Source organism: Struthio camelus, chromosome 17, assembly GCF_040807025.1.
Source record: "Struthio camelus isolate bStrCam1 chromosome 17, bStrCam1.hap1, whole genome shotgun sequence".
Lineage (NCBI taxonomy): Eukaryota > Metazoa > Chordata > Aves > Struthioniformes > Struthionidae > Struthio > Struthio camelus.
In genome coordinates this window covers 17,967,442-17,994,711 of record NC_090958.1, presented here as the reverse complement: position 1 = coordinate 17,994,711, position 27,270 = coordinate 17,967,442, and the positions used below count along the sequence as shown (strand labels likewise).

The 27,270-nt window shown below is 36.3% G+C and overlaps 2 protein-coding genes across 6 annotated transcripts in view; one reads left to right on the top strand and one right to left on the bottom strand.

Annotated features, from left to right (window-relative positions):
- Positions 1–29: 29 nt before the first annotated feature.
- On the top strand, positions 30–4,132 carry VPS29 (VPS29 retromer complex component). Of its 2 annotated transcripts, XM_068911097.1 has the most exons (4): positions 30–284; positions 2,669–2,860; positions 3,256–3,491; positions 3,805–4,132. In XM_068911097.1, exons 1-4 carry the CDS (start codon positions 282–284, stop codon positions 3,920–3,922), a joined length of 549 nt encoding a protein of 182 aa, XP_068767198.1. In that variant the 5' UTR covers positions 30–281; the 3' UTR covers positions 3,923–4,132. The 2 variants fall into 2 exon arrangements, with proteins under 2 accessions (XP_068767198.1, XP_009664859.1); XM_009666564.2 differs by lacking the exon at positions 30–284 and having other exon boundaries at positions 2,639–2,860.
- A 1,262-nt stretch (positions 4,133–5,394) lies between these two features.
- Positions 5,395–27,270, bottom strand: part of KNTC1 (kinetochore associated 1) — a 41,528-nt gene continuing 19,652 nt past the window's right edge. For 3 of the 4 annotated variants that reach the window (XM_068911094.1, XM_068911095.1, XM_068911096.1), the window contains 31 exons: positions 26,136–26,428; positions 25,265–25,437; positions 24,970–25,067; positions 23,928–24,069; positions 22,939–22,995; positions 22,249–22,412; positions 21,605–21,709; positions 20,701–20,829; positions 19,995–20,111; positions 19,523–19,632; positions 19,079–19,289; positions 18,371–18,460; positions 17,878–18,049; positions 17,401–17,459; positions 17,026–17,242; positions 16,409–16,482; positions 15,848–16,058; positions 15,632–15,741; positions 14,870–14,919; positions 14,055–14,133; positions 13,259–13,377; positions 12,220–12,355; positions 11,101–11,196; positions 10,127–10,183; positions 9,641–9,695; positions 9,470–9,533; positions 8,738–8,867; positions 7,513–7,602; positions 6,848–6,993; positions 6,202–6,292; positions 5,395–5,932 (listed from right to left, as the gene is read on the bottom strand). In XM_068911094.1, coding sequence (XP_068767195.1) covers positions 5,900–5,932; positions 6,202–6,292; positions 6,848–6,993; positions 7,513–7,602; positions 8,738–8,867; positions 9,470–9,533; positions 9,641–9,695; positions 10,127–10,183; positions 11,101–11,196; positions 12,220–12,355; positions 13,259–13,377; positions 14,055–14,133; positions 14,870–14,919; positions 15,632–15,741; positions 15,848–16,058; positions 16,409–16,482; positions 17,026–17,242; positions 17,401–17,459; positions 17,878–18,049; positions 18,371–18,460; positions 19,079–19,289; positions 19,523–19,632; positions 19,995–20,111; positions 20,701–20,829; positions 21,605–21,709; positions 22,249–22,412; positions 22,939–22,995; positions 23,928–24,069; positions 24,970–25,067; positions 25,265–25,437; positions 26,136–26,428 — 3,678 coding nt within the window. In that variant the 3' untranslated portion in view covers positions 5,395–5,899. The remainder of the gene's footprint in view (positions 5,933–6,201; positions 6,293–6,847; positions 6,994–7,512; positions 7,603–8,737; positions 8,868–9,469; positions 9,534–9,640; positions 9,696–10,126; positions 10,184–11,100; positions 11,197–12,219; positions 12,356–13,258; positions 13,378–14,054; positions 14,134–14,869; positions 14,920–15,631; positions 15,742–15,847; positions 16,059–16,408; positions 16,483–17,025; positions 17,243–17,400; positions 17,460–17,877; positions 18,050–18,370; positions 18,461–19,078; positions 19,290–19,522; positions 19,633–19,994; positions 20,112–20,700; positions 20,830–21,604; positions 21,710–22,248; positions 22,413–22,938; positions 22,996–23,927; positions 24,070–24,969; positions 25,068–25,264; positions 25,438–26,135; positions 26,429–27,270) is intronic. The other variant, XR_011135062.1, reaches the window with a different exon arrangement.

Genomic DNA, 27,270 nt, shown 5'->3' with positions numbered 1-27,270 from the left:
GAGGGGCCGCCCCTCCCCCCCTTCCCCTCACACGACGGTCGCAAAAGGGCGGGAAACCCCGCAGAGCTGGGGGGAGGGGTTCAGCGCTCCTCAGAGACCCGGATGTAGGCGCCGCGGCGGGGAGGGGGAGGGTGCGAGCGAGCGGTGGAGGAGGAGGAGCGCGTTTCGGCCTGCGTTGGCCCTCCCGAGGCGCCGTAGCGGGCGGTTGGAGCCAGCCGCTCGCTTCCGGGAGGAGCCGCCGCCAGCCTGTGTGAGGGGGGCGTCGCGCGGAGCGCAGCAGGATGGTGAGCGGCGGAAGGGGGGGGGGCGTGGGGGCTGCCCCCCCCCTCAACGCGGGGAGCCCCCCCCTCCCCCGAGCGCGGGGAGCTGCCCCCCGCCGCCGGGCCGCGGCTCTGGGCCCCCGCGGCGAGGGGGCGGCCGGCGCCGGGGCCTGGGCCCGCTTCGGTTGCTCCCTGAGCGGCCGCCGCCCGCGGGGGGTCGGGGAGCGGCGGGGGGAGCCCGGAGGCGGTAGGTGCCCGCGGCAAGGAGGCCGACGCGGGCCTGAGCTCAGCCGGGGGCGGGTTGTGGCACAGTAACTGATTTTTTTTTTTGTTTTGTTTTTTTTGAACGCTTCCTTCATAACATTAAAAATTCATTAATTATTATTTGTCTATTCGTTTGGCTATGTTTTCTTTTCTGTTGCTTTCTTTGGTTTAACATTGATCATGTTTCACCCTGTTTTTCATTCCCCCTGTCTGCAATCAACTTCTTCATTCCAATAAGGCTGGGCACAGAGTAAGTTTACTCCTCTTGGCTGTTGCTAACACTGGCGGTAAGGGCTTGTTAAAGTTCCGTGGTGATGTGAACGTGGGCTGATACATATGAGATAGGAAGCGGCTGCTGCTCAAGCCAAGTTCATGTACCTAAATTCCTGGTCAAAGCCAGATGTTGTATCATACTTTGTCATTATTTTTTGTTACAGATACATCTGATTATTAAACACTTGATTGTTGTTGTTGTTGTTGTTGTAGTCTTCTAGGCTTTTCTTTAATTGATGGGAATTGAAACATGATTCGCAGGAAAGTATGTGGCCTGCCTATTCCTCAGCAGAGGAAAAGCTCTGCTGACTTCAGTGGGGTTATGTGTTTTAAGGGGCAGCATAATTTGATTAAGTATTAAATGCATAACTACTATTGCCTGCATAAGTCCCTTAAACATCAGTAAGAGAATCCATCTATTGTTACTTTGTTACCATCAAAATCGCTTCTTATGAACGCATATTTTTACATGCTTTAAAGTATACTGTCTCTAGACTGATACCAGTAAGAGTATTTTTCACTTGGAATTCTTAGAAGGCCATCAAAAATATGTCTTTATTTTTCTGTCCTGGGCTTGTTTTAAATTGTTTAATTGTTTTAAAACAACTCACAAGTTAAAAAATCTTTGTATTGCTTTACCAATCTGTTCTCCAAAGATGCTTGGCTTTCATGCTAGCTCTGAGGCTTTATTAGTTAAAAAAGAAAGGGAAAAAAAAATTCTCAAGCCTTCTCTGCCTTTTTTTAATGACCATCAGCATGAATATAGTTGCATGGGCTAAGAATAAAAAAAAAATAGCAAATATTTAAAAAGGTAACTTTATAGTGTAGTTACCACTGTTATACATATATGTATATGTGGATTATATGTTTTACAAACACATTTGATGGCTGTCATTTTAGGAAGTATCTTACTAAGAAAGCATTCTGGTTGGGAGATAAATAGTTCCATACTGACAGAGACAGTTTGTCAGGGTAACAGGGATGACTGTCTTTAGATCCAGTGTTTCTATGGTGTAGTAACATAGTACCCATGCTTTACAGAGCTTTTCATGCCCTTTTTGCATAATTAATTTTTTGCTACTTTGCTTGCATTAATTATTTCTTTATTAGCACATTTAAAGCCTGTGATATTAAACTATTGTCTTACTTCATCTAAATCCTTAACTTTGAAGCCCCAATCCTATGAATATATCTGGTAATGGAAACACTGTATGTGGTAGTCTGGTTTATCTTTGGTGCAGTGTCATGTTTAACAAAAATATTGTTGTCTTACTCTGCTGCTGTTCAGTGTTTCCTACAATAATGGCTCTGATCAAGCTTCCTATTCTGGTTAACTCATAACACATTGCACATTTGCATTTTTATTACTTTTTATGAGGAAGAATAAATAATTAAAGTAAAAAAAAAATTGGAAGAAGGATTTTTAAAGGGAAGTGGCCATAGTTTATCCAGGTCTGTGCTTGAACAGATGTTAGAGAGGTGTCTTAGTTTTTTGTAAATGTTTAAGAAAAAAAGCTGGGACAGTTTACTGTAGCTCCTAAGTTTGTGTAAATTACATGAAGTAGTAATACATTTCTTTTATTATACCTTGCAACTGCTATCATAAAAACAAAAAAAACCTCTGCAGACCTTTGTCTTTTTAAGGCCCTTCTCTCAGCACCATTCTATGTTAATAGGGGCCATTGTTTTCCCTCAAATATACATAAATTCCATCATCATTTAATTTTTTATTTTGGTAGCTTTTACATCAAATGCAAAACTATGAAACTGAGGAAAACATTGGCATGCTTCTTGCTTCCTAATGATTCTTGCTGGTCTTTCTCAATAAGGATCCATAACGATCTTTCTTTCCTGTCATGACACCTGATAAGTTGGTGTTAGTATTAGGAGATCTTCACATTCCACACCGATGCAACAGCCTCCCAGCTAAATTCAAAAAACTGCTGGTTCCAGGAAAGATCCAGCACATCCTCTGCACAGGAAACCTCTGCACCAAGGACACTTATGACTACCTCAAGACTCTGGCTGGGGATGTTCATGTTGTGAGAGGGGACTTTGATGAGGTATGTGCCTCTTTACAGAAAGGTAATATTTAGGTTATTTGTAACTTAAGTAAAAGCGGGCAAACTGAGCATACATGACATTAAGAGTACTATGAACATCAAATTGAGCAAAAGAGTTGGGGTTACGATCAATAGTGTGACTTGCCCAAGAAGCAATTTGTGTAATTAGCCAAGTCTAGGACTCTGGCAAACAGGATGTGCTGTTGTCACACCACTGAAGTTCTTTGACTCTTAAAAAAGTTCTCAACAGTTTTCGTGAATGCAGCTTTGTAGCGCTCATTGTGCAGCAATAGGGCCAATTACAGAGTATTTCCATAAGCTCCTCACTCTTGGTCTCACATAAGTATTTTTTAATAAAGCTTGTATAGCTAATTGACTTTTTTTTTTTATTTTAGAATCTGAATTACCCTGAACAGAAAGTTGTAACTGTTGGACAATTCAAAATTGGGCTGATTCATGGCCATCAGGTTATTCCTTGGGGTGATATGGCCAGCCTGGCACTGCTACAAAGGCAGTTTGATGTGGACATCTTAATTTCAGGACATACACACAAATTTGAGGCATTTGAACATGAAAACAAATTCTATATCAATCCAGGATCAGCTACAGGAGCTTATCATGCCTTAGAGAAGTAAGTGAAGTATGGGAAATATCTATGGGGATTTTCTGTTAACGCTTTTTATTGTAACAAATTGAATAACAGTAATCATTGTGAAGGTTAGTGTTTGTGATTTTAAATGTCATGGCTGGGGGGTGACAGTGCTTGCCAAATCTCCCTGACTGAAAGAAATGATAGTGAAATACTTAAAGCTTAGATTTAGTGTACTGTGCTTACAAAATTCAAATCCATGTTTCTTGGAGTGCCTTCTGTTAAGAAGTCTAGTAGTCAACCATTAAGGCTAGTATATTCAATTAATGTATCAATTTTCCCCCCTTCTTTCTAGCAACATCATTCCTTCATTTGTGCTGATGGATATCCAAGCTTCTACAGTCGTTACATATGTTTATCAACTAATCGGAGATGATGTGAAAGTAGAAAGAATTGAATACAAAAAATCTTAGTGTCTTTGCTTGTCTGGTATTTTTACCATCTCATTCTTGAACTGCAAGTTACTGCAAGACTCGATTACTAGTTTACAGTACTACACTTACTTGCTAACAGCTTAACAATGTAGCTCATTAGTATCAACTTCAAAACGTGTTTGCTTATTTTCTCTTGTATGATTTGATTTGTAAAAATATCCCATTAAAATAACTAGTGTTTAAATACTATTCCTTAACATTGTAATAAACTCTTTTCACTTCATAGAAAAACCTAAGTTTTATGAACCACTGCTGAAAAGTGCAAGTTATACAAATGCAAGTTCTTAAAGTGTCTGGCAATACCTTTTTTGGTAACGCTTAACAAACAGCCTGATGTTTGGTTGGTGATTTATGTCTAAAGGATAAATTTAGCATAAGGCTCTTCTAACAGGCTTAAACACATTAAAGATTGAGGTTCTGGGAGGCATGTTAGGTTTGCTTCAGAATACATTTGATTTCTCATTCCAAATTAAGTTGAAAGAATAAATGGAGTGGTAGATTCTGAAGAGATTAGAATCAACTCACAACAATAGTAATTTAACTGCAGAAAGTTAAATTCTGTGCTTAGTAAAATCACTAACTGATTTTAATGAAACTGAGTTTCACTAATTGGAAGTAAGTAAGTGGTTTAGAACAACTTTTATGCTTTACTGAAGGATGTTCTAATTAAATCTGTAATGAGTAAAGAGAGGCTTTCTTTTACTTGGCTTATATATATATTTATATATCTGACACTATATATACACACACTTTCCTCCATATATAAGATTTTAAAAATAATGTAATTCCATGTGGCACTTGTACCACTACTGAAGACTAAGAAACTGAGTGTTCAAGAGGGCTGGAGCTTTTGACGGTCCTACTCTCAGCTGGCTGTAGGGAACTGAATGTATTTAACAGCTCCCATTTTTCTTGGCTGCTAATTTTCCAATAAAGAGAGTTTTATCTTCTGTCTTCTACAGAAGAATGTTTAGCATTCAAAAGCGGCTTGTTTCCTTTGCATATTTATGACTCTTATCAGTGCAGTATTTGTGAAAAGCTGTACAGTATTACCATTGTTATGAAAGTTTGAGTTAGATTAATGGGTTAGCCACAAAACTTAAAGAATCAACTAGGAGCCTTACTTCTGTGCCACAAGCTTTGACTCAATACCTTGTTTCTAGTCACACTAAACTTGCTTTACCTTAGAAAAAGCTAAAGCAGTTCATTCTAGTCTCCCAGGGGAAAAAAATTAAACAATATGATGTAGGTTTGGTTAACCTGCAGGTATTGCAGTGAAATACATGCTTATTCCTCTAGCTTACTAGGGAGCTACAGAAAGAACAGTTTACAAAGAAAGCTTTCACAAATGTTAGTTTTCATTAAGAAAGATCAGTGAGTGAGTACAATGTGAACTTATTGCAACTTCGTCATTAGAAAAAAAAATTTACAGAACACTTTAAAGCCAAAAATCAATTCAAAAGTTTATTTATGCTCACTGTAATTAAAATTAGGATTTGTCTACAACGTGTATTTACATGAAGTACATCAGCACTTAGAGTTTAAAAGAGTTTAGCACTATCACAGAAGGTGATGTTTACGTGAATGAGAAGTTTTAGAGCGAGCCTGACAACAGACTTAGGAACATGGAGAAATAATATAAGGTTAATGGAAAGAAAGTTTAATTCATCTGAATATCAAAGTGCTGAATAAGAACCTTGCTGTTTAAAAAGAAACAGGAAATCCTGCTGTCAATCTAAACTGTTTCAACAGGGCTAGAATATTTCTGCTGGTAAGGAGAAAAAACAGCCTAGATCAGTTAAAAAAAAAAAAAAAATCGAAAAGCTTGTGGTAGCTTTTGGTAAAAGAGCATTAAGGTTTTCAGTCACTGTTAGTTGACGAGAACATGTATTCCCAATGAATATCACTAATCATGCCAGTAGAGGGAGAAAAGACAAAGGGTAAATGAAGACTTTATCAATCACAGGTCTCAGGTCCATTTTGAAACACCTGGAGGATAAGAAGACAGTATTAATAGAGTTTAGAAAAGCTAGATATAATTTAAGTCCTGTAAAAGTACTTAAAGGTGTAATGCTTAGCACTACATAGATTTGATTAAAATATATTTTATTTGAGTCAGTAAATGAATACTTTACTGTATACAATATATTTTACTAAAATATTGGCCAACTAGCTTTTAGCAAAAAGAGTTAAGTGAAAACCTTAGTTTAGATAAGTAGTTGTTTCCCTGTTTCAGGTATGATGGTGGTTTGTTTTACCTTCAGAATATCAGAAGGTGATGCGTCCACTAGAGCAGGATTTCCACATTTCTCTTGATACTCTTGTATTAAGGCTGTTGCATCATCAACGCTGTAGGAGGCAAAAAATTTTTTCAACTTCATCAACTGAAGTTCTCTTAAAAAAAAAACAGCGGAACCTGATAGGTATTTCTAACACTTGAAAATACTCAGTGGCCAAGCCACTCCTAAATCTCAAGTAGAGGCAACTTGTTTATTGTTTTCAAAGTGTTCTCACTGCTGAAGCTGCAAGTCTGTGATACTACTAAGCTAAACTCATCGGAAGATAAGGTAAACTGATTCAAAGTGAAAATGTTTGCTGTTTCAGTCAGGTTACTTCTGCTATTTTAACAGAGTTTGATCTGCTTACAACTTTAGGGGTAATCTGATTCAAACCACACTGTAAAGCTGTCCTCTATTTATGCAAAGTAGTAAGGAGAGTTTTTTTCTTGTTTTTAAATTTTTTTTTTAAACCTAGAAATACTTTCAAAACTCTTCTAAAGTACTTAAGATTCTTAAGTATTGAAAAAGCTCCAGGACTTTTTAGTAACTAAAACCAAAATAAAGAAAAGATTCAGTTTGACTTGCATCAGCAATGCATCATTTGTTTTACTTTCTATCAACCTACCAGTCCTTGCTGGCAAAATAATCCACCAGTTCTTTAATTCGGTGAGTATTCATCAGTTGCTGCTTCAACAGTGGAAAATACTTAGTTTTCAAAAATTTTTCATATAGCTTGTCATTTATGATGTTGTCCAAAACCAAAGCTCTAATCTGAAAAGTAGCAGATACAAGTTTTAGTAATGGAAAAGTATTAATATTTTAAATATAAGAAGCTTGACTCTTGAATAATAATAAGAAGAGCTCAGATTTTTCTTGCCACATTACTGAAATGAGCAGAACAAACATTTTGTAGTGCTGCAAAATGGCAAATTTTTGTGCAGACTAACCTCAGGTTCAGATAGGGCAATGAGTTAAGAAACTTGCCCTTAGGAAGTCAAGGGAAGGTAAGAGAGAATGCAGTTTTGTGAGCCCTTTGGCTTTTTTGCTTAAAACATTAATTTAATATAAAGTATTCCCGCTGCCAACAATGCCGTCCTACGAATAGGGACAGTCTGTAACACAATACGGTGTAAAAAATACTGGCCAATGCGAAAATCCCTGGAAATGTCACTGCATTTTGCCAACTGATGCTTGGCAAGATTGGGTAGAGAGGAAAAGAGGTTTCTATGTACACTTACCCATCAAGAAAACCTGTGAATCAAAGGTAAGAGAAATATGTTATTTATTTACCTGAGAAGCAAACCCCACTACTTCTCCAGTGTTCATATGTTCATCTATTTGTTGCAGTACAGTTTCTGTGTTACATGTTGATAAGAAACCCTTGCAAAAAAAGATACAAAACATCATTCTGTGAATGATTACAATATACACTCTTTCCCTTCAGAACAAGAATTTGATTTATTCAGGAACAGTTTGTATTTTGAGTCACCAGGTACAAATACGACGTTCTCCAACCAGTATCTGTGCAGTTTGATTGAAAGAACAGTATTTTTATTGCATTTAACTCCCAAATGGCATTTTGCTGTAGCTGTTATCGTAGACTTTGACTCTCGTTGCCAGCAGACTAAATTTCTTACACTAGTGCTATAATTTGGGAAAAATCTGAACTTGAACTTTTAACAAACGGAAATTTGAGATGCCTTTACTTGTGCCAGTGTTGACATAACATATATGGGAGCAGCCTGTAGTGCTTCCTCAAGGAGAAAGACATGGAGCATAAAGTCATGGAAATATATGAGAAGAGAAAGGAAACAGTGAAAATAAAGCTATGTCCTCACTATGCACGTAAGGCAAAAGATTTACATCAGAACATGTGATGTGTATCAAGCATCTTTCTAAAGAGAAGGGTGTTCACAACCTTAAACATTTGTCTGAAATAGGATTCTGTACTTCTCTTACAAGCTGCTGGAGGCTAGCCTACTAATAGCTCCTCAGTGATTATACATGCTGGCATTAACTTCACACTGCTTTGGTGTATAGGCTTGTTTTTACTTCTTGCTTCCCCCTCCCCCATGCATACTGACTGTTCATCATAAACGAACACTGTATATCAGGAAAGGTAAGACTCTAGCAAATATTTGGAGTAAGTAAACGGATGAATCAGCTGCTCAAGCCCTCTGCTTGGCATTACAGACCTCTTAACTCTGGTGGAGGGTGGGACCCATAAAGCAGTTTCTAACCCGCAAAAGACAAAGTCACATGACAAAGCTGCTGAGGATGACTTGAAGCTAGCTGATTTTCCTTTAAAAAAAAAAAAAAGTTTTCAGATCCCTTTCAGAAGCAGAAATTTGGGGACTTCGTGCAATAGCCTCTGTTGGTGGGAGGTGCTGAGCAGCTGGCTCAGCAGCAATATATTCAAATAAGCTAGAGTTAGAAGATGCCATATTTCACAGTCTCTTGAAAATAACATGTTTAAATGCATTTCCCTGGGCAGCAGAAACACACACTTGTTTACCTGAATTTGCTGCTGTCGTTTCTCAGACTGAGGAATCAGCAATAGGCATCCCAAAGCAAAAGCTGGAAGGTCCAGTTGTGCATATTGTTTAGCTATTCCAATGACATCCATGTCAGCCAGAACAGGACACCTTCAGAAGATTAGGAGGGAAGTTCTCAGCTTACATTGTAAAGGCAATGCAAAACAGGTTTATGCATAGAATGCTTTGGAGAGTTAATACTGTAGGTGAACCACATTTATATATGTGCAATTATTGGCTTTTTTTCCCTGTATCAGGTTTACTCTTCATAGGAAAATGAATGCATTCTCTCATACTCTGTTTAATGTTTGGGGAAACATGCAATACTTGGCTAAGAAAAAGAATTAACTGGACTTTTAGGGTGACCATTAGTTCTGTCCTGACACTTTTGGAGACTGACATCCCTCATGGGGGCAGAAACTGGTTTTCAGCAGCCTGCGCAAAGTCCCAATTCAAAGTTCCCAGTACAGTTTAGACAGCCAAGGTACTGAGTTATAGCGCATTTTGCCAACAGCCTGTGGGCAAGCACTGAATTTTGAGATCATACCCTGATTCTGCCCCTCCCATGAGAGGCAGAAGGCTCTTTGCCATGCCTCAGATTAGAATCCCCAATTCTCAGAGCTGCTTTGCATGTTCCAGGGGGTTAGAAGAGTGATTAAAAGGGGAAATTCCCATTCAAACCAATCCAAATGCAGAATGTAATATCTACTTACTTCAGCAGAATTACAAAACATTCACAGCATTCTTCCAACTGCTTAGGACTCGGTGGACATGAAGCTAAAAAATAAAGAAATGAGTGACTGAAACCCTGACCGAGTAATTATATAACAAAGTTACTATACAAACATGACAGACATGACAGACAAACATGGTAATTAAGCTACCTGTAAGAAACGGTGACAGAACTACACTTCGCCAAGCTCGACTGAAGTTGGGGATCTGTTAAAAAATAAGTTTTTAAAGTAATAGTCATACACAGTTGTAGCTAAGTGTACTTGTAAATACAGACACCTTGATCCATTATAGGTGGAAGAAGTCTTTTTTGTTTTTAAATATTGGAGGGATTATTCCCTAACATTGCTTTTCTCATCTCTTAGTCTAAGATTCTTGCCCTATTTTGACGTTGCTCTGTCCAACTACATAAAACACGTAAAATAAGGGTACACTGAAGAAATCACAAGTGCAAAATGCACCATTTAAGTGATAAGTAACTACTCAATTGCATGGTGCAGTGTCATAGGAATAATCATTAAAGGGGAATCTTTTCATGTGTAGCACACTTGTATAGATGACTCCCACACTCTCCCCCACAATACTATACTCCTGTTAAATGAAGAGCAGCAAGAGACACTAGCAGAATATTTGCTTACCTCCCACAATGAATGAATCCCAGTAATTGCTATCAAAACTTTTCTTAGATGTTGAATCTGAAACATAAATATTCCATAATAAAATGCTACAGTGTTTTTCTGAAGATTTGATAGTAATCTACAGGACTGCATTATGCTTGTTTAAGATGTGAACTTAGTTCCTCAAGGTATCTCTGTTTCCTTTAGGAGGAGCAACTGATGCATGAGGAAATGCAATTTATAATTTAGTAAATTAAGTTTTCACTAGCAGTAGCCACATGTGTTGTCTTCGAAAGTATCCAAGATTTCCAGTAGTAGTACAACTAGTGTCGAAAACTTAGTGATCCTGTCTTCCTTGCTATTCGTACCTGGCTCTTATTAGATTAAGGCTAGCTTGAATACCTGCTTGAGATACAGTCACAATGTCAGTCACATCTCTTACCTCCTTAGGTTACAGTAACATTCTATTAAGTTTAAAAACCAGATTAAGATTATGAATTGCAAAATTAGGATTACTACCATAATAGTAGTCCTAGAATATTTTAGGGGGTAACGTGTGTGCATACACATATATGTGTAGATACACTCAGTTTGTGTGTACATATGTGTATGTGTGTGTGTGTGTATATATATATAGTTATACAGACATAAAAATACGCATAATATGTTGTTGTAAAATTACAATGCTATGAAGAAATAATTTATCATAGGATTTAGTTGTCTTGACACCTGAAAGGTTTTTCCCCTTCAAAAAATTCATACAGCTAGAACAATTTAAGATCAGAGTTCTCAAGCAGTACTATTAAAACACTAATTCCTCAAAGCTTCATAAGTGTTCAGGAACAAAGATGCACAGTAACCATATAGAGCGTAGATAAGATAATAGCTCACAATAATTTTAGAATTTATACATCTATCACATTCTTTAGAAATCAGAGGTTTAAAAAGTCTTTTTCTCACCTCACTGCAGAACTTCATGCTTAAAAGTTCCTTACCATATTGAAACCAAGAAGCTTCTGTAGTAGGCCATTCCAGAGTTGAGAGTCATATACTTTATATTCTAGACAAAGTTCAGATACAAGTCTAACAGCCTGAAGGGGAACAAGGACACAGTGTATTTTAATAAATATACTTTCATGATCTTCAAACCTTTTCTGTTTGCCAGAGTAATTTCACATTTTTATGGTTTTGCCTGGACCTTGATCACCTAAAAGGTCAAAACCAGGACACATACAAAATTACTGTATGCTCATGAAGAGGATTAAAATAAAACCAGAAAATAAAATGATAAAGTGTAGGGGAAGACTAAAGCTCTTTTAATCTGTAGTTTTCATATTTTAAACTAGCATGTGTATATTTCAGCTAAAGAACAGATCTTTTGTGGCCATAAATCAAAAGTACTACCGTTGAAGCCTTTCTTGTCATGCACTAATTTCTCTCTGGAAGTCTCATTTACCTGCCCTTGTCTTCTGTGTTAATTTAGCTGTTTAAAAATCATACTCAGTAACATAAAGCAATTGTCTGATTTAAGTTTCTAAGCAGAGCATAAATTGAGTCTATTGCTGCCATATTAGATAAGTAATGACAGCTATTCTAAAAGTATACACCTGTTAATATTTAATACCTTGTGCTTCAGAATGAATTATTCTGAGCAACTTCAAGTATCCCCTGGGTTATTAAAAAAAAAAAAAAAGAGGGGTGAAGGGAAGAGGGGAGGAAAAAGAAAATGTGAGGGGGGGCCTTCTGCACCAAAAGTCTTCCTTCTAAGACAAGAGACAAGGTAGGGATACATGAAGGTGGGCAAGTACTAGAAAATAATCACTTAATGGGTAGTACTCAGCACATCAACAGCTTATAATAGAAACTTATTAAGCATTATGGCAACAAACAACCTAGTGAGATGTTTTTCATCCTCTGATACCGGCACTCTGAAACCTAACAGTCTTTAGGGTAACTGCATACTTGCTGGTATTTTTAAGTGACCATAAGTAGTCTATGTACTTTGGAGCAACTTGTGTTTAGAAATACATACACTGTGTACAATGGTGCACATTTCACACAGTACATAAAAAAAAAAAAAAAAAAAAATGGTCACAAAGGATTTAAGATCATACCGTGGGTTCATGGCTGTGATTCTTCCATAGCCCCTTAATCATTCCTTCCTTAGGGCTTTTATGAAATGATTCATAAGTATATGGGATATTCAAGATTTCAAACTCTGCCAGATAAATGCAGCACTTTAGAAAATATCTGTTTAAAATAAATAAATAAATAAATAAAGGCAAAAACCTGGAGCTAACAATATTTACAGTGATGATTATAACTTATATAATCAAGTTCAGGAGAATACTGAAAAGGTATTCTTCTGTTGCTTTAATAAAAGCTGGAATAATGTAGATTGATCTCTTTCATTAATAAAAACACTAAGATCCTGGTAGTTACCTACAGAAGATCTTGGTAGTTATCTACAGAAACCTCATTCTGAATGATGGACAGCTTGAATCATCTCTAAAGACAAACCAGTTCCTGTAACTCTTACACTAGAATTTAATTCACACACAGAGACTGCATATTTACAGAAACCCACATGTAGGTATTTGGCATCACACACTCTAAACATCACTTTCCATAAAAGGGCCCTAACTCCAGATTACCAGCATAGAATTTATATTGTAGATCTACTCTGAGGAAGCTGGTTCCACAGTTGCTTTCAGAGAACCAACATTATTCCGCTGATTTTTTTTCTCCCCCTCAGAAGATGATGTCTTTGCAAGAGGCCCACATTTGAAGAGAAAAAGGGTAACTTATACTCAAGATGTGCTATCTAAAATAGAATCTGAACATTGTCCTAAACTATGGATAGCGGAAAATATTCAGTTACTAGAGAAGTAACTGCAATCTATGCAAAATGGAATAAAGTATTTTCCACATAATGCCATGTTAGTTCCAGGTTTATCAAAAAGGACTATGATATATTAGATTGCCTTACAGTGAAGTTAAAAGATCTAATCATCAGATATAATTTTAAAAGATAAAAACAAACAAATAAAACAAAGAAACACTTCTCCATATATTATAGATTTGCTTCCAATGGCTGTTAAAGACTAGCAATATGTTATTTTTAAGTAATAACTTAAGGAAAATTCATCTTACTTTATTTTCTCAATGGGTTTCTTGAAGAGTGATTCCACAGTATTGGTATCTGCCAAGTAGAGCAGACACTTAAGCGCTCTGCTCCTGTGAGCGAATGTCAACTGATTAACACCAATGGGCTGAGAGGGGAAAGAGGAGAAAAAAAGTGAATATTTACAATCACTGTTTGAACAACTGAAAAGAGGGCTATATGTGTTTTGTATGATCCTTCTAAGATTTTTAGATTCATTTAGCATAAATCTAGGCTAAGTAACAGACTGGATTACCTTCAACTTTTGTACTGCCCAGCTGAAATACTTATCAGCCTCAAAGAACATTGCTAAACCGGCTGTTTTATAGCTTTAGAATATTAACACAAATGAGAAAAATATTTGCAATAGACATATATACGCATCTAGTACGTGTGAAAGACTAAAGGTTAAGGGTGTGCTAAAATAATTTTCCCTCTTTAACTTTGTCCAGTCAAAGTGAACCAATATATTACTATACAGGCTTAAAACATTTTCTAGAAAAATGTTGAATGATGTTATTTTCAGGTAATATCGGCAGTAAACTTAGAAAATCTGGAGTGCAATCGCCCCTCTTTACAGTAAAACAGCAAAATTCAGTGAACATTAATTTTACTCCAAAAGAAGGCGTGGAAGAAGCATAGAGCTCACACAGACATATAAACTATCCAGAGACAGATACAAAACCTGTAGTTTGAAATCAATACACTTAAACAAATGATAATATTTGATTTTAATAACAGGGGAAAGTTTAAGTAGCAAATTAAAAGTAGCATTTAGAAACTTACAGATGTAGCAGATGTTGTAATTGCAAAAAGCATTCGTGAACTGTAATCCATTGGGCGTGACTGAAGAAGATATATAACTCTGCAAAAATGCATTTTTTTGTAAATACGAGTACAGCATTGACGCTGAAATACAATATATAATTTTTCATATAAATATAAATATATTTCACTGTTGAAAAGACTTTGAGGATAAGAGATCCTGAGGCTATAGAAAAGGATGAGAAAAACCCAAATAACTCCTCTTACAAACACTTACATATGTAAGTTATTGCAAATGGAATTTCATAACTAAATAATTGAAAATTTAAAACTGACATCACTGGCAAATAAAAAAATGAAAAGGTGACAAAATATAGACAACGATATTTTTATATTATCTAGTGCTATTAACTTCTAGAGAGCAAAATAATTGCTCCGATTACAATATGTAAAAGTTTAAAAAAAAATAATATTTTCAGCCTTCATTAAAATGTAGCTCCTGCACTTTCAACAAAGCAGCCAAAACGAGACTGCTGTAGAGTAAGTGTATCTGCTATGCAGTTCTATTTTTGCAAATTATCAGTAATTAATAGATACAAACTGCATTATTTGATAGGGCAAGAAGATCAAGACTAAGATCATCAGCACTAACATGACATTTCTTGCCTATACTTCATCATCACTGTTGATAGGATTTTTTTTTCTTATTCGAGACTGCAGCAGTGAGTTCTGAATCTCCTATACTACTGTGCTTCTTGCCAATGGAAAAGCCAGATATAGTTAAACTTGTGAGATAAGAATAATTGGCTATAATATATGTAAGACAACATATATACCTTCGGAGTTCTTCGTCTTCCTGTACGTCTCCAAAGATTCCTTGAGTTCTCTAAAAATATATGGTGGGGGGGGAGGGGGAGAAGAGTTGTAAGAGTTATTTGAATTGTTTGGAAAAATTGCTGAGTTGTGAATCTTTGCTTAAATCCTATCTGAAGACTGGGCACCTCTGCTAATGCAGCCAAGGAAAGGAGTTTTGACTTTATCAGTCCTCTCTTTATTTAACTGTATGTGTGGCAGTCAACAACACTCCTTCCTCCTTCATCCTGCTAACCGGTATTTTGAAGCAGAGACAGTTTCTGCTCCCTGCTCTTTTTTATCCAGATGTATGGGGTACAGCATGAGCAGCAGTCAACCCTCAGTTTGCTGTAAGTAGCAGCAGGAGAGGATTCAGCCTCTTGTCAACTCTAGAATCATCGTTTGGTGAGGCTAATATATATATATATATATATATATATATATATCTCACTCCTTCACTCCTTTTGACTGGCCACATATCCTTAGTGCAACAGCAAGTATAAAATTTTAATCTCTATACAGAGAGAATTAAAGGCATTTCAAATTATTCCTGCTAGAAATAGTGGCTTACGTAAGACGGTATCAAAATCGTTTGTAGTCTGAATTCAGATGCATCTTAAATATATTTGTTTGCACTAAAGGTGAATTGTGCAAAAATAACTGCATTTTTCTCCCTTGTTCAAAAAAAATAGAGTTTATGTAATCGGCCAGTTTTATCTAAAATCAAATCGCCAGAGATGACTTACTTCTGATGGCAGAATACTTGGACACAGCCATTTATCTAGCAGTTTATCCCAAATTTTGTTCATATCCAAGTTGTTAATTTCAGCTATCTCCTTAGCTGCCGCATGGATATCTACATAAATAGATAGAGAGAATATATTTACAAACAAGAATTTTCTTGCTCAGGATTTTTCAAGAAACTTTTTTTGTCCCTTTGAAACTAGGTAATGCATACTTGCCTGGATAGTCTCTGCCAGTTGGATTTTGGATTCTTTGGTCTATACTGCAATGCTCATATAGCAAAACGATAAGATTTGCTGGCTTCCCAATAGACTTCAAGTGTTCTGCAGTGTTCAACTTATGGGTTATTAGAACATTTTCTGTAGCTGCTCTCTTATACTGCATATATAATTTCTTCTGCAGGACTTCTGCTTTTTCATGTGCATCATCCTGTAGCAAAACACCTCAGTTTTATATAAATCAACCTCCTTTTACTCAAAAGCTCTAGAAAAAAATCACATTAACCTTTTTGTAGCCTGAAGCAGTTAACAGGGGGGACAAGACTTGTTCTTCTGATGTATTTCTGTATCTGTACCTACGGACGTTTTTATGCAAAGAGATAGTATTATCCAGGTTGCTCTTTGCTTTAAAGAAAGTATTCTCTATACCAGGCTTGGTTACAGTACAGAAGTATATACATTACAGAAGTGTATACTTCACTATCCAAAACACCAAAAGACAAAACACTAAAATAAATATCTGACTAGATTACAACAGTTTTGCAAGCAGTTTGTCATTACCTTAGCTGTAGTGTTCTTTAGCCATTTCTCAGCTAGATAGAGACAGAATTTCAATGCCTGAATCTGGTCAGGACCTTTAGGAAAAAAATAAAATAAAATAAAATACACAAAGTTAGTTTTCATGCAGTAATACAATATACAGAATATCCATTTTATTTAAAGCGGTTCTTTGGAGGTTTTTTTTAAAGTTATTTCAAATATTAAGAGAATCCTTGTTCCTAAAGAAGAAAAATTATTATTTATTTGGACTCAGAAGCGAGAAGCTGGGATTTAGCCGGGTTATTTCCTTTTGCCAGAAAACTTGTCTAGCAGAAGAGGATGATATATGTTGGGGCAAAGCTAGATAGGCAGTAGCTTTAAGTGAGACAGTATGGTTTAAATGAGAAAAGAAAAACACAGAATGCAACAGTGCTGGGTTGTACAATAGCGGTCCTTCTAGCTTACCGCTCAAAATTGGATATAGGGGACAAAACACATCTTATTCTTATCAAGCCTCCCCAGGCTTAATCCAAGAATACTAAACTGACGTTTGCTTACAGTCCAGCTTTTTTTCCCCCCCTCAAATCATTTCTCTTCCTTGCAGTTACTTTGCCCCTCAAGTCAGATATGTACCTTACCTGTTGGAAATTCTTGTGCAATCTTGTGAGCAATAGCAACGGTCCACTCTGGATTAATTATAGACAACAGATATGACTGAATTGTCTGTACAGTTTTAGTTGTTTCCTTATTAATAACTGATGTATACCCAGTGTTTCTCATTTCAAATATTTTTGGTTTCAGTTTTTTTTCAAAGACATGTCGAGCTGCAGACATGTGTAAGGTATCCAGTGAAACCTAGAAAAGCGTTAAAGTAGGTTAAACGTTGTCAGAAGGTCTATAAGCGAGACCAGAACCACGTAAATGGAAAGAAGAAAGCTTGCACTCTTTTCTTGGGGTAGGGAGGGTGGAGAGGAGACAACTTTGAAATAAATCCTTTAAAGATACAACTTTACCTTCATTAATTTGGAAATCAGCAGAAGCGTTGGGAAGGATTCCTCACTGAGCTCTGCGGCTGTAAGGAAATAGAGCGCTGCTTATGATAGTGTCACAGTCTACCTATATAAAATTAAGCACTTTCAGTTTATTGATAGGCCTCCACTGGGAGAAAAAGAATATAATCTTAATTAGGCAGGCTGGTCTGGGATGTAGAATACTTTGGTTTCTTTGCTCTTTGAGAGGCTCTGTCCATTTGAGGACAGAACTCTGTATTGTATTAAACTCTGTACTGTATTGTCTTAGGTCCGCTGAAAGCCAGTCACCTCACCAGTAGCAATTTGGGAGCACAAGTGCTTTAAGAAGCATTGGGAAAATAGCTACATTAGTATAGAAATAAAATTAATAAAATAAAGACTATAGATCTCTAAAGTTCACAGATAGCAAAGTGAAAGGGAATAATACATGCATTTTGCCAGAAAGAAAACTGAACATACATATTATGTTCCAGAAACATTGTGTTGTTCTAAAGAATATCAGATGAAAGGGCAGTCTGGTTTGGGCAGCTGGAGATAAGGGAATCACATGCTCTAAAACATATTGGTGTTCCAGGTCCACAGGTGGGGAAATTCTTTTGTAAGATTTCAGATGTTTGAGAAGGCTCAAAGCCTAGAGAGAAAAAATAATAATAATTAAGAAAACAAAACAAAACCTGTGACTACTATGTTTTTCCCCTCATTAAAACCTAAAGTTTGGACACACATCATTTGTCAGAGTTGTTACAGCTCTGTCGAGTTTTTATCCCTGCTCTGACCCACTGCTGAGAGACAGCTAGAGATCACTATTTCTTGATGTTATTTTCTGAATGAAAGCTGCCTAGATGGAATAACTGAATTAATTTCAACAGACTCTTGAATAATTACACTAATAAGCAGACAAAAGAGAATACAGATGCTATTAACAAAGTAACAGTAATGTATTTGGTCATACCTGATTCAACTGGATACTGGTGTTCTTTTCATCAGCATTCTGTATCACTTTCAGGATAATTTCAATAGTTTCATAGTCATATGGATCAAGCTGTTCAAAATAATAATTTACATATAAGACTTTATATGATTTCTCTTATAAAAACGTACAACTGAGTTACATTTATTCAATTTTAAATCTAATTATTGAAGAAACAGTATAAACATCATGACATAGTTCCCTAAGACAACAAAAGACTTCTGTTTCATAATCCTAACGCCTAAAAAACAGCCAGGATACTGCAGTAAGACCAGTGACACTGGTGATGAATAGAGAGGGGGAGAGAAAGACTTGCCCTAAAATACATCTTTTGACTCTCTATGTTCTTAATGTAGCATTTTAAAACATTTCCTGTATGGTGTGTTTCTTGAAAGCAACTTTTTGTTTGACTATTGTATTAATTTTTAATGCATGTTGGGAAAGGAAGACTTTACCTGTCTTTAAAAACAATTAGATATTTTGTTCTACTTTTCTGTATAGAGAACTGAAATGTAACATTTACATTCTGTAGCTCAACTGGAAAAAATAGCTTTTTCAGATTTCCAAAGAATTATAACCACAAGTGATTACTTTAATCTATCATTCAAGTAATATGCAGCATTTGAGATAAGATGCCTACTTTTTGTATGCATTCCTGTTTGTTTTGGTTATTATTATTATTATTTTTACCTTGTACAATATTCCACTGAGGCTCATGACCAGGTCTTTTGTGCTTTTCAGTAGAGGAATTATTGCTAGAGCTCTAGCCAGTAATGTGGAATGAGGTTGCTTCTCACTGTATTCTGCAGAGTCATCTTCAATATGATTTGTGTTAGCATTCTGGAGAAGAAGCGTTTCAATACAAAGCTGCAGTGCGGCATCACTGTCCAGCATAAAAGTACTAGAAGAGAACAGAACGTTTTCTTCATGACCTTTGGTGTGGTCAAGGTGCTTATTTCCTTATGAACAAATTCACCAAGGCCAGATTTATGTGTGTGTGTGTTTTTTTTTTTTAAGAAGATAAATTTGCATGTTACATAAATCAGGATCTATTTAAACCAAAACAGATTTCGATAAGCATGGTTATTATTACAGCCACAATTAAACACAGGCCTGATTTACCTCAATTATTACCTGCAGTAATTCAATATGAGATCTGTGTCTACTTTTGGATTCTGTACCAGAGTTCTTATGAGTTCCTTCTTCCTTACTGGTGGTTGTCTAAATACAGTCTCGAAAGAAATCTACAGATAAAGAAACATTTCATGTTCTTCCCAAAGAACTCTTTTGGACAGTATCAAAACTAATTCCTTATTTAGTTAACCTTTAAAATTTGTGCTTTAGCTACAGCGCAGAGATCTTTAGAGCAGGAAAAAGCAGTGCATTTTCTGAATATTCCCTGTGTCAAACAATGCTTAAGCACTTAAAGTTCTTTTACAGCATCCTTAATTATTACATTTCTCAATTTCTGAACTTTATTTCAGCACAGGCTGAATGAAAAGTTAAAAAAGTCCAACTTTCTTTACAGCTGAATCTTAAATCAATGCATCTCAGACTGTGCCGACATTTAATCAGTTAATAAAACCCTCAGAATATTCCAACTTACCCCAAATTTACCAAGTTGGATACCCCATTCTGCATCAGTGACCAATTCTTGGAATTTCCTTTTTTCTTCTTCTTCACCACAGTAGGTAGCAAGCTGTGCTCCAACTAGAGCTACTGCCTTAAAAAAGAGAAGGGAAGTGAACATAAATACAGAGAATACTAAGGTCCCAATTTTTGGGGCAGCTTAAACAATTCATAGATTATCACACAATTGTGTAAGAAGGAAACAGTCTTCACAGAAAATACTACCAGGGTTACCATATCTCCTGAGTTAGCAGGTCATAGCTACTGGTCCAGTTATAATATTTTCCCAGTACTGTATTAGTGAAAGTGATAATTATACAACAGGAACTTTTAGACTCAACCTCTTCTGCAAGTTGATTGCACTCTAATTCCCTATTTCTTTATCCTTTGCTTCCCATCATCCTTTATATTTCAATGCGTGTATTTATTTACTCCTTTAATTCTTTTCAATCACTGTTAAAGAACAGTGTCTCCAAAATATTGTAGGAGCAGTGCACAGTTTTACTCTGCGATAAACGGAGGTGGCTTATCTCTTAGCGGTGCACGTAGTGGGGAATTTGTTCAAACAGCTGTACCCTTAATAAGGGCAAACCACTGTACTTCTATATGACATTCCTAACATCTTGAAGAAACTCTTTAACATGCTGTATATGTTGAAGAAATACACGGCCTTGTGAACTTACCAGGACTTTTTTGTAATTTTGCCATGTATTGTTTATGACATCCCAGAGTTTATTGAACATTTCTTCCTTGGGCAAAATTGTGCAGTATCCCAATGCCAGATTCTGATCTATGAGACGACAGTTGAACACCTGTGTATTTAAAAAAAAAAAAAAAGTTATAAATTTTACGAATTTGTTTTATATAGCGTTTATGAACTGTTTATATAGAGTACACAGTGAGTGGGAGAGAGAATTTGTTCAAATTTTTCAAATTAATATATACTGAAGGCAGTCTAAAACTAACCGGCTTTAGTTTAAAATGCCTTAGAAGACAGCATATTGCAAGTTTTCTGACAGCTTTTTAAAAGACTCTTCAGTTAAAGAAGTGTTAAAAAAAAATCTAAAATGAAATTAGGATTGAAAATCAGGTAGAAAATACCTGCAAATCATAAAGGCCATTATTATAATCTAGTAGCACTTGGACTCCAACAGAACTTGATCTCCCACTGTACAAAACCCTGCAGGCAGAGCAACCAGCGTATGATTTAAGAGCCACAGCTTACAAGAGGTGTGCTAGGGTGACAATATGTGGCTGCCAGCAAGGTGGTGTCAATTCAGAAGCTATCCAGTAATGCACATCCTGGCTGTGGAAGGAAGTAAGGCAGCAGGGGCTGCTGAAGCTAGCCCTGTCAGGCCATCCAGCCCACCTCTGTCTCATTCTGGTATGGAGACGTGAGGCTGTGGAACCCACTCGTCTCCCATTGGTGAAATACTGTCACTGCTTCCTTCTCCTTCTCTGTGGTTTTCCAAGATGCGTAATTTTTTCCAGACTATGTGGGGTTTATGGCATTTGGACACTTGAAAATGTCAGAATGACTTTCTGCGGTAGGAAGGGTAGCCTCTTCTGGATACAGAACGTTCTCACCTTGTGTAGCAAGGTCTGGATAGTGGTCATAATTGCTGAAGTGGACTTCTGTTTCATAGCAATGAGAAAGCTTTTGGTGTCAGCTAGCATTTTGCCATCATGTAGCTAATATAAAAAAAGATAGTCAGTTGATGGTTAAAATAAATTCTAAGCCTTCAACTTCTCTTGTCATTTATAGCATACTAAGAAGCACTATAGTAATTTTATTTTCAGAATTAAGTTCTTCGAAAGATCTCTTTTGAATAGAAAAATAATTTGTTTCCTAGCGCTTTTGAATGTGGCAACGTTACTTGAATACTCTCCTCGCAGCTTTTCCCATACAAAATAATGATAACGTAATGTGAAACCGTATACTAACCTATTACTAAAACCCATTTTATTCCTGACCTCCATGCAGAGGCTAGGAGTTTGGTTCTGAACATATTTTGCAAAGAGAAACAGATGCCTGTGAGAAATAGAGGAAAAAAAAACTAGCATCTCACAAAACTACTGCCCATCTGGTCAGATGGTAGAAATTTCAGGGAGGTCATGGGGATAGCCCTTCCCTAACCTACCAACTACTTGTACCACAACTCTGAAATTATTAATGGCTGACATAGTTGCAAATCTTTTCCCAGCAAAATTCAGCGTACTCCTTGCTGTACCTTCTCACTCAGAGACAAATCCACGTTGTTTGATACGCCATGCTGAAGACAGGATCCAAATGAACAGACTATTAGGCGCAAAGCTAATTCACACTGACTACATTCCATGAGGTTTTGTAGCTCTGCACAGATGGGTGTTCTAGCTGGCAGCAGAAGGTTCTGTCCTATGATGCATTTCACCAGAAACAAACAAGCCCAGAAGACAATTAGTATATAAAAATTCCAAGACAATATGCTTAACGTATATCAGAGCAGTTCCTGTTTTTCTTCATTAAATTGATATCACAAGATCAGCCTTAACTTCCTTCATAAACCTTGAATCTGCAGGGTTTTTAAACTTAAGATAGACTGTCATTAGAGTTCAAAAATCAGATGCTTGCCATCTTCTTGGAAAGGCTGTAATGGCTCCTAGCTAGTAGCTCTGGCACTTCTGAACTGAAGAAATCTACTTGTCGTCTTTGACAACATGCCCAAAAAACACATAGGTGAACGACAGAAATTACCATCCAGCCTGGTGTCTTTTGTGCTGAATCAAGCTGTTTCCCTAACATCAGGCTGTAATTTAAACATCTAGACATCTATTTAAAAACTAAGAGCTAGTCATGCTTATGTGGGTTTCATTTAAATCCCACATTCTCTACTTGTCTAATTATTTATACTTTTAAAGTGGTCAATCTGGTGTCACGGTACCTTTAGTAAATGCACAGTTTGCCAAGCTTGTTGAGTCCAAAGGATACAGCTTGTTCTCTGAAAGACACATAAATGTCAGCAGTGTGCCAAGATCTCAGCATCGTTACGATTCCTGGAAGTCATTTAAAAATACTATGCTTCAAGGACAGTACATAAAATAAGAACTAAGCAAGAGCAGAATTCACAGTGAGCCTAATTATCAGTTATTTTATAGGAAGGAATATCTCATCAAACGCATAAAGGAATACAAGCCAACAATTTTCAGTAATTGCTTTACGTGCAAATCCTTTTGCCTCGATAGGACAGCCAATGTAAATATTTATCTGTGAAAGAAATAAATCTGATTAAATCAATCAAATAAGCATATCCCTCAAAGGTAGATAGATTTAGCCCTATGAAATAGTATTAAAAAAGCACTTATTTGCAAATATACCAATGACATGTTAGGAAAAAGTATTTACATCCCCCTCCAACCCTAAAAATACACAGTGCTGCTTCTGCAAAACTCTGCAGTGTCTTTTTCAGCACCTACAACATTGTAGTTTTGCTCATAATACTTGAAATTTTTTAAAAGGTGCATTCATCTACAATGGTGTTTAACATATGGACAGTCATTCTAGATCTAACCTGAACTTTATCTTGCTTAAAATCCTGTCTCTGCTAGTAGCCACCAAAAAATGTCTGAAGATGATAAGAACAGGGCAAGCTCATAGTAATACTTCTCTAGAGCACTCTACCAGTCTTCAGCTATTTGTAGTTCAGAGTCTTCCTGGATCAGAACATAAAGAAGCCATCTCTATATTCTATAGCCCCCTCAATGGATACTTCTTCCATGAGTTGACTTAATAGTGATTTATGAGGTGTTAATTTCCACATACACGTGCTGAATTATTTCTGTTCCTAGATTAACTGGGGCCTAGATTAAAAAAAATCTGTATGAAATGAAATAGAGATTGTATATTGACTCAACATTCAGGAAGAAGTTTTACCAGAAATTGGTAGAAGAGAAGCAATAGTTTCATATGCAACTGGAAGAGCTATCTGTGGATCAAGAACTATCCCATCTTCATTAAAGAAGTCATCATAAGTCCACTCTTCATAAGGATCTTTATCTCCTCCAAAAGCTGTCGTCTAAATGAAAGCATTGTCAACAGTATAAGCATTCAAAAGAACACCCGGTAGGTACGTCTACTAACAAACTAAGCATCGCAAAAGATTAGTTTTCAACTACAGGAATAGACCATGACCTTATATTTGAAAACGGATTTTGTTATACTACTTTTTGTTAAATGTTAAATAGGATTGAAGAGATTTCCTACCTATATACTGACTGCACTTTTCTTTAATGTTGCATTCATTCAGTTTCAAAGCCAAAACTCATTCATCATTAATTTAATGGAGGATCAGCATAAATATTCATGTTATAGGCAAACATTTTTCAAATTGATTATTTTTTGGGAAAAATAACACTCAGTGCATATATGCTTTGATCTAGTCCACTCGAACTGTAAGAGCCCACTCATTTTAAATAGCCCAAAGCACTGCTTGACCTGAACAAAAAACAAAGATGCTATTCAAGAATTTGACCCATCTTAAAATTTTACAAAACTATTGGAAATGCTTTCGCATAATGTATGCATTTAAAAAACAAACCTCCCTGCCTTGTTTTGTCATTTTTTGAAAAAGCGTTTGTAAAGTCAAATTTCTGTGCTCTCTAGCAGTCTTGGCAACAGCTGTTCAATAAAAGCACTACTATTTTCAGAGTCACATTAGCAGGATTTAGTATACTGAAACATAAGTGGTAATAATCACTTGTGTTTGTGCCACTGCACTGCTTTTAGTACCCACATCAGTTTTCTTTACACTGAAGTACAGGCATATTCAAGAAAGTTTTAATTTGTAGTTTTTTTGAGTGAACTGATCCAATATTGCTAGAGGAATGTGAAAGAATATATTAATAGTGGACACCACTCGGTCAATGAGGACATTACAAATATTCACCAAATATATCTTTAAGTTTGAAGAAATTACCTTTGCTGTAAATCCACAGTTTTCTATTTGGCATTGTCTGTAAATATCCTTGGCAGCCAAAGTATATTTACATAGTTCCAGAGAGTCTAATAGCAAATCTGTAAAAATATTAATATCATTCGCATGCTATTAATGGAAGGCTCATATGCCCTATCAAAATAAAACAGTTTTTTGCATCACCTATTTTTGCACAGGAATATGCAGAAGTTCACTTTTTTCAAATGAAAATGAAAACAAAGTTGTTTAGAAAGACGGTTTCCCAACATGAAACACAAACAAAATAGTAATTAATTACCAGGACTGCATATGGTAGCTGCTTGGCAAGCCATTTCATAGATCACTGCTGGAAGATTCGTATCTTTAGGGGTGATCATTGGAACATCAGCTCCTAACATATGACAAAGCCTTTGACATGCTGAAAACAGTAGCTTCCCTGTTTCTTCGTTACAGTGATTTTCATAGAACTCCCTATTAAAAAAAGGGATTAAAAAAAAAAAAGCCTTTCTTTTAGGCCATAGGCACATAAAAACATAGAAGGGCACCAAATAGAAACAAATTATGTTTTAATTATTTCATCTAGATAATTCACTCCAGCTAAAACATCTTTGAGCTGAAAAAGTACAACGGAGCTTGCCTTAGAGATAAATACTGAAAGATATATAACACACTATTGATAATAAGGAATACATTTAACATTTTCATTCGATTTTTCTCTTTGGGCGGGGGGGGGGGGGTAGTAATATTACGCTGACAACCTAAGCATGGGGTACAGACCAGCTAAAAACCGTCATGTTGTATGGCCAGCGTACAATGGTTTTCTTCCACTTGCAGGAGCTGAAAAGTTCTCACGACGACTATTTAATATTGTGGTGAAGATGCCTTACTTACCTTGTTATAAAACTGTGAGAAGTCTTTTTACTTAGTAATCATGCTATGGCAAAAAATGACAACAGCTTTCAGAGAACGCAACACAACGACTTAATCTTCTACAGAAGAATAGCATATTGCTTAAACATTCTTCTTTTTTTTAGGAAAAAGGCAAAAGAAAACAAAAAGCCCCCACCAAAACAACTTTCCTTTGCTCTTTATCTACTTACTTCTACAAAGTATCAGAAACAGAAAGTCCATTAAAATAACTAAACTCCTGAAAATTTCTGCAATTTTACCTGCATATTTTCATAGCGTCTTCAACTCTTCCAGCATCTAATGCTCTCAAGGCCAGTTTTTCTCCCAGTTCTTGCTCTGTCCTTTGCAGAAGCAAAGCCAGTCTATATAGCCTTGATCCAGTGGAACGGTTCTTTGTTTTACCATCTTCTGAATCACAATTCATTGTTTGTGCTTTTTTAGACTTTGACAGAGATCTGACAGTTTCATAAGCTTTTATGTGCTCCTCAAGAAGCCTAGACATCAGTGAAGGATTCCTAAAATCTTTGACTGAAAGAAAGATATCAAAATCTTCCTAAAAAATAATAATAAAAAAAAAAATCTGTATTTATGTGGCTTCCTTTGGAAATTGTTGTTGCCTTTGTTAAAATGCTTTTATTTCTTATTTCATTCTTATAGGTATAGTTTCAGTAAAAGGTTGATTTTACTAGTTTCTACCCATTGCTAAGACTTATGTTTAATAAATTAGAGAATTTTGCTTGGTAGTAGATAAGCAAAGTAAAAATATTAGAGGATGCTGCTTCCTCAAATACGGTACTAAATAATTTAAGTTTACAAACCATAACAAGACCAATCGAGACGTTTTGGGAAACGATCCAACTTTTTGCTTTAAACGGAACACTTTTTAAAAATGGACATTATGAAATTCTGTCACTTCTTGGCAGAACCACAGCGTTGCACGCTGAATGTCTAAGTAACTTTAGTCACATCCTTTCTAACAAGGCAGAGATATGGTTAGGAAATACTGTAAAGCAATGTGATCAATGTTTGATTAACAGCAAGACATGGCTTCAGCTTCTATGATGGAGTGATTCAGCCTATGATAGAGTCACTTAAAAAGGAAAAAATGCAACAGCAGAAGACCTGAGCTTAAAGCATAGATTTCAATCTCTTTTTAAATTTGTATTTTTACAAGTTAAGCAGATTCAGTCTTTGATTAAGCAAAGTCTTAAAGCATAAAACAGGAGCAACCAAAGGGTCTATTAAGAATGATCTCTGGCTGATTCTAAGCCCAGTGCTGTGCCTGAGAATTGTCTAGAATTGTACTAGTTCGCATGTCAGGTATGCTAACAATTTAAGAGGACAGCTAAGTTCTAGCGCTTGGAAACTTCAGCTGTCGCTCTTTAATTTGTCAGC

Coding starts and splice junctions, on each gene's coding strand:
- VPS29 (XM_009666564.2), top strand. CDS start 2,654: ATGACACCTGATAAGTTGGTGTTAGTATTAGGAGATCTTCACATTCCA. Junction 2,861..3,255: donor TGAGAGGGGACTTTGATGAG/GTATGTGCCTCT, acceptor TTTTTATTTTAG/AATCTGAATTACCCTGAACA. Junction 3,492..3,804: donor GCTTATCATGCCTTAGAGAA/GTAAGTGAAGTA, acceptor CCTTCTTTCTAG/CAACATCATTCCTTCATTTG.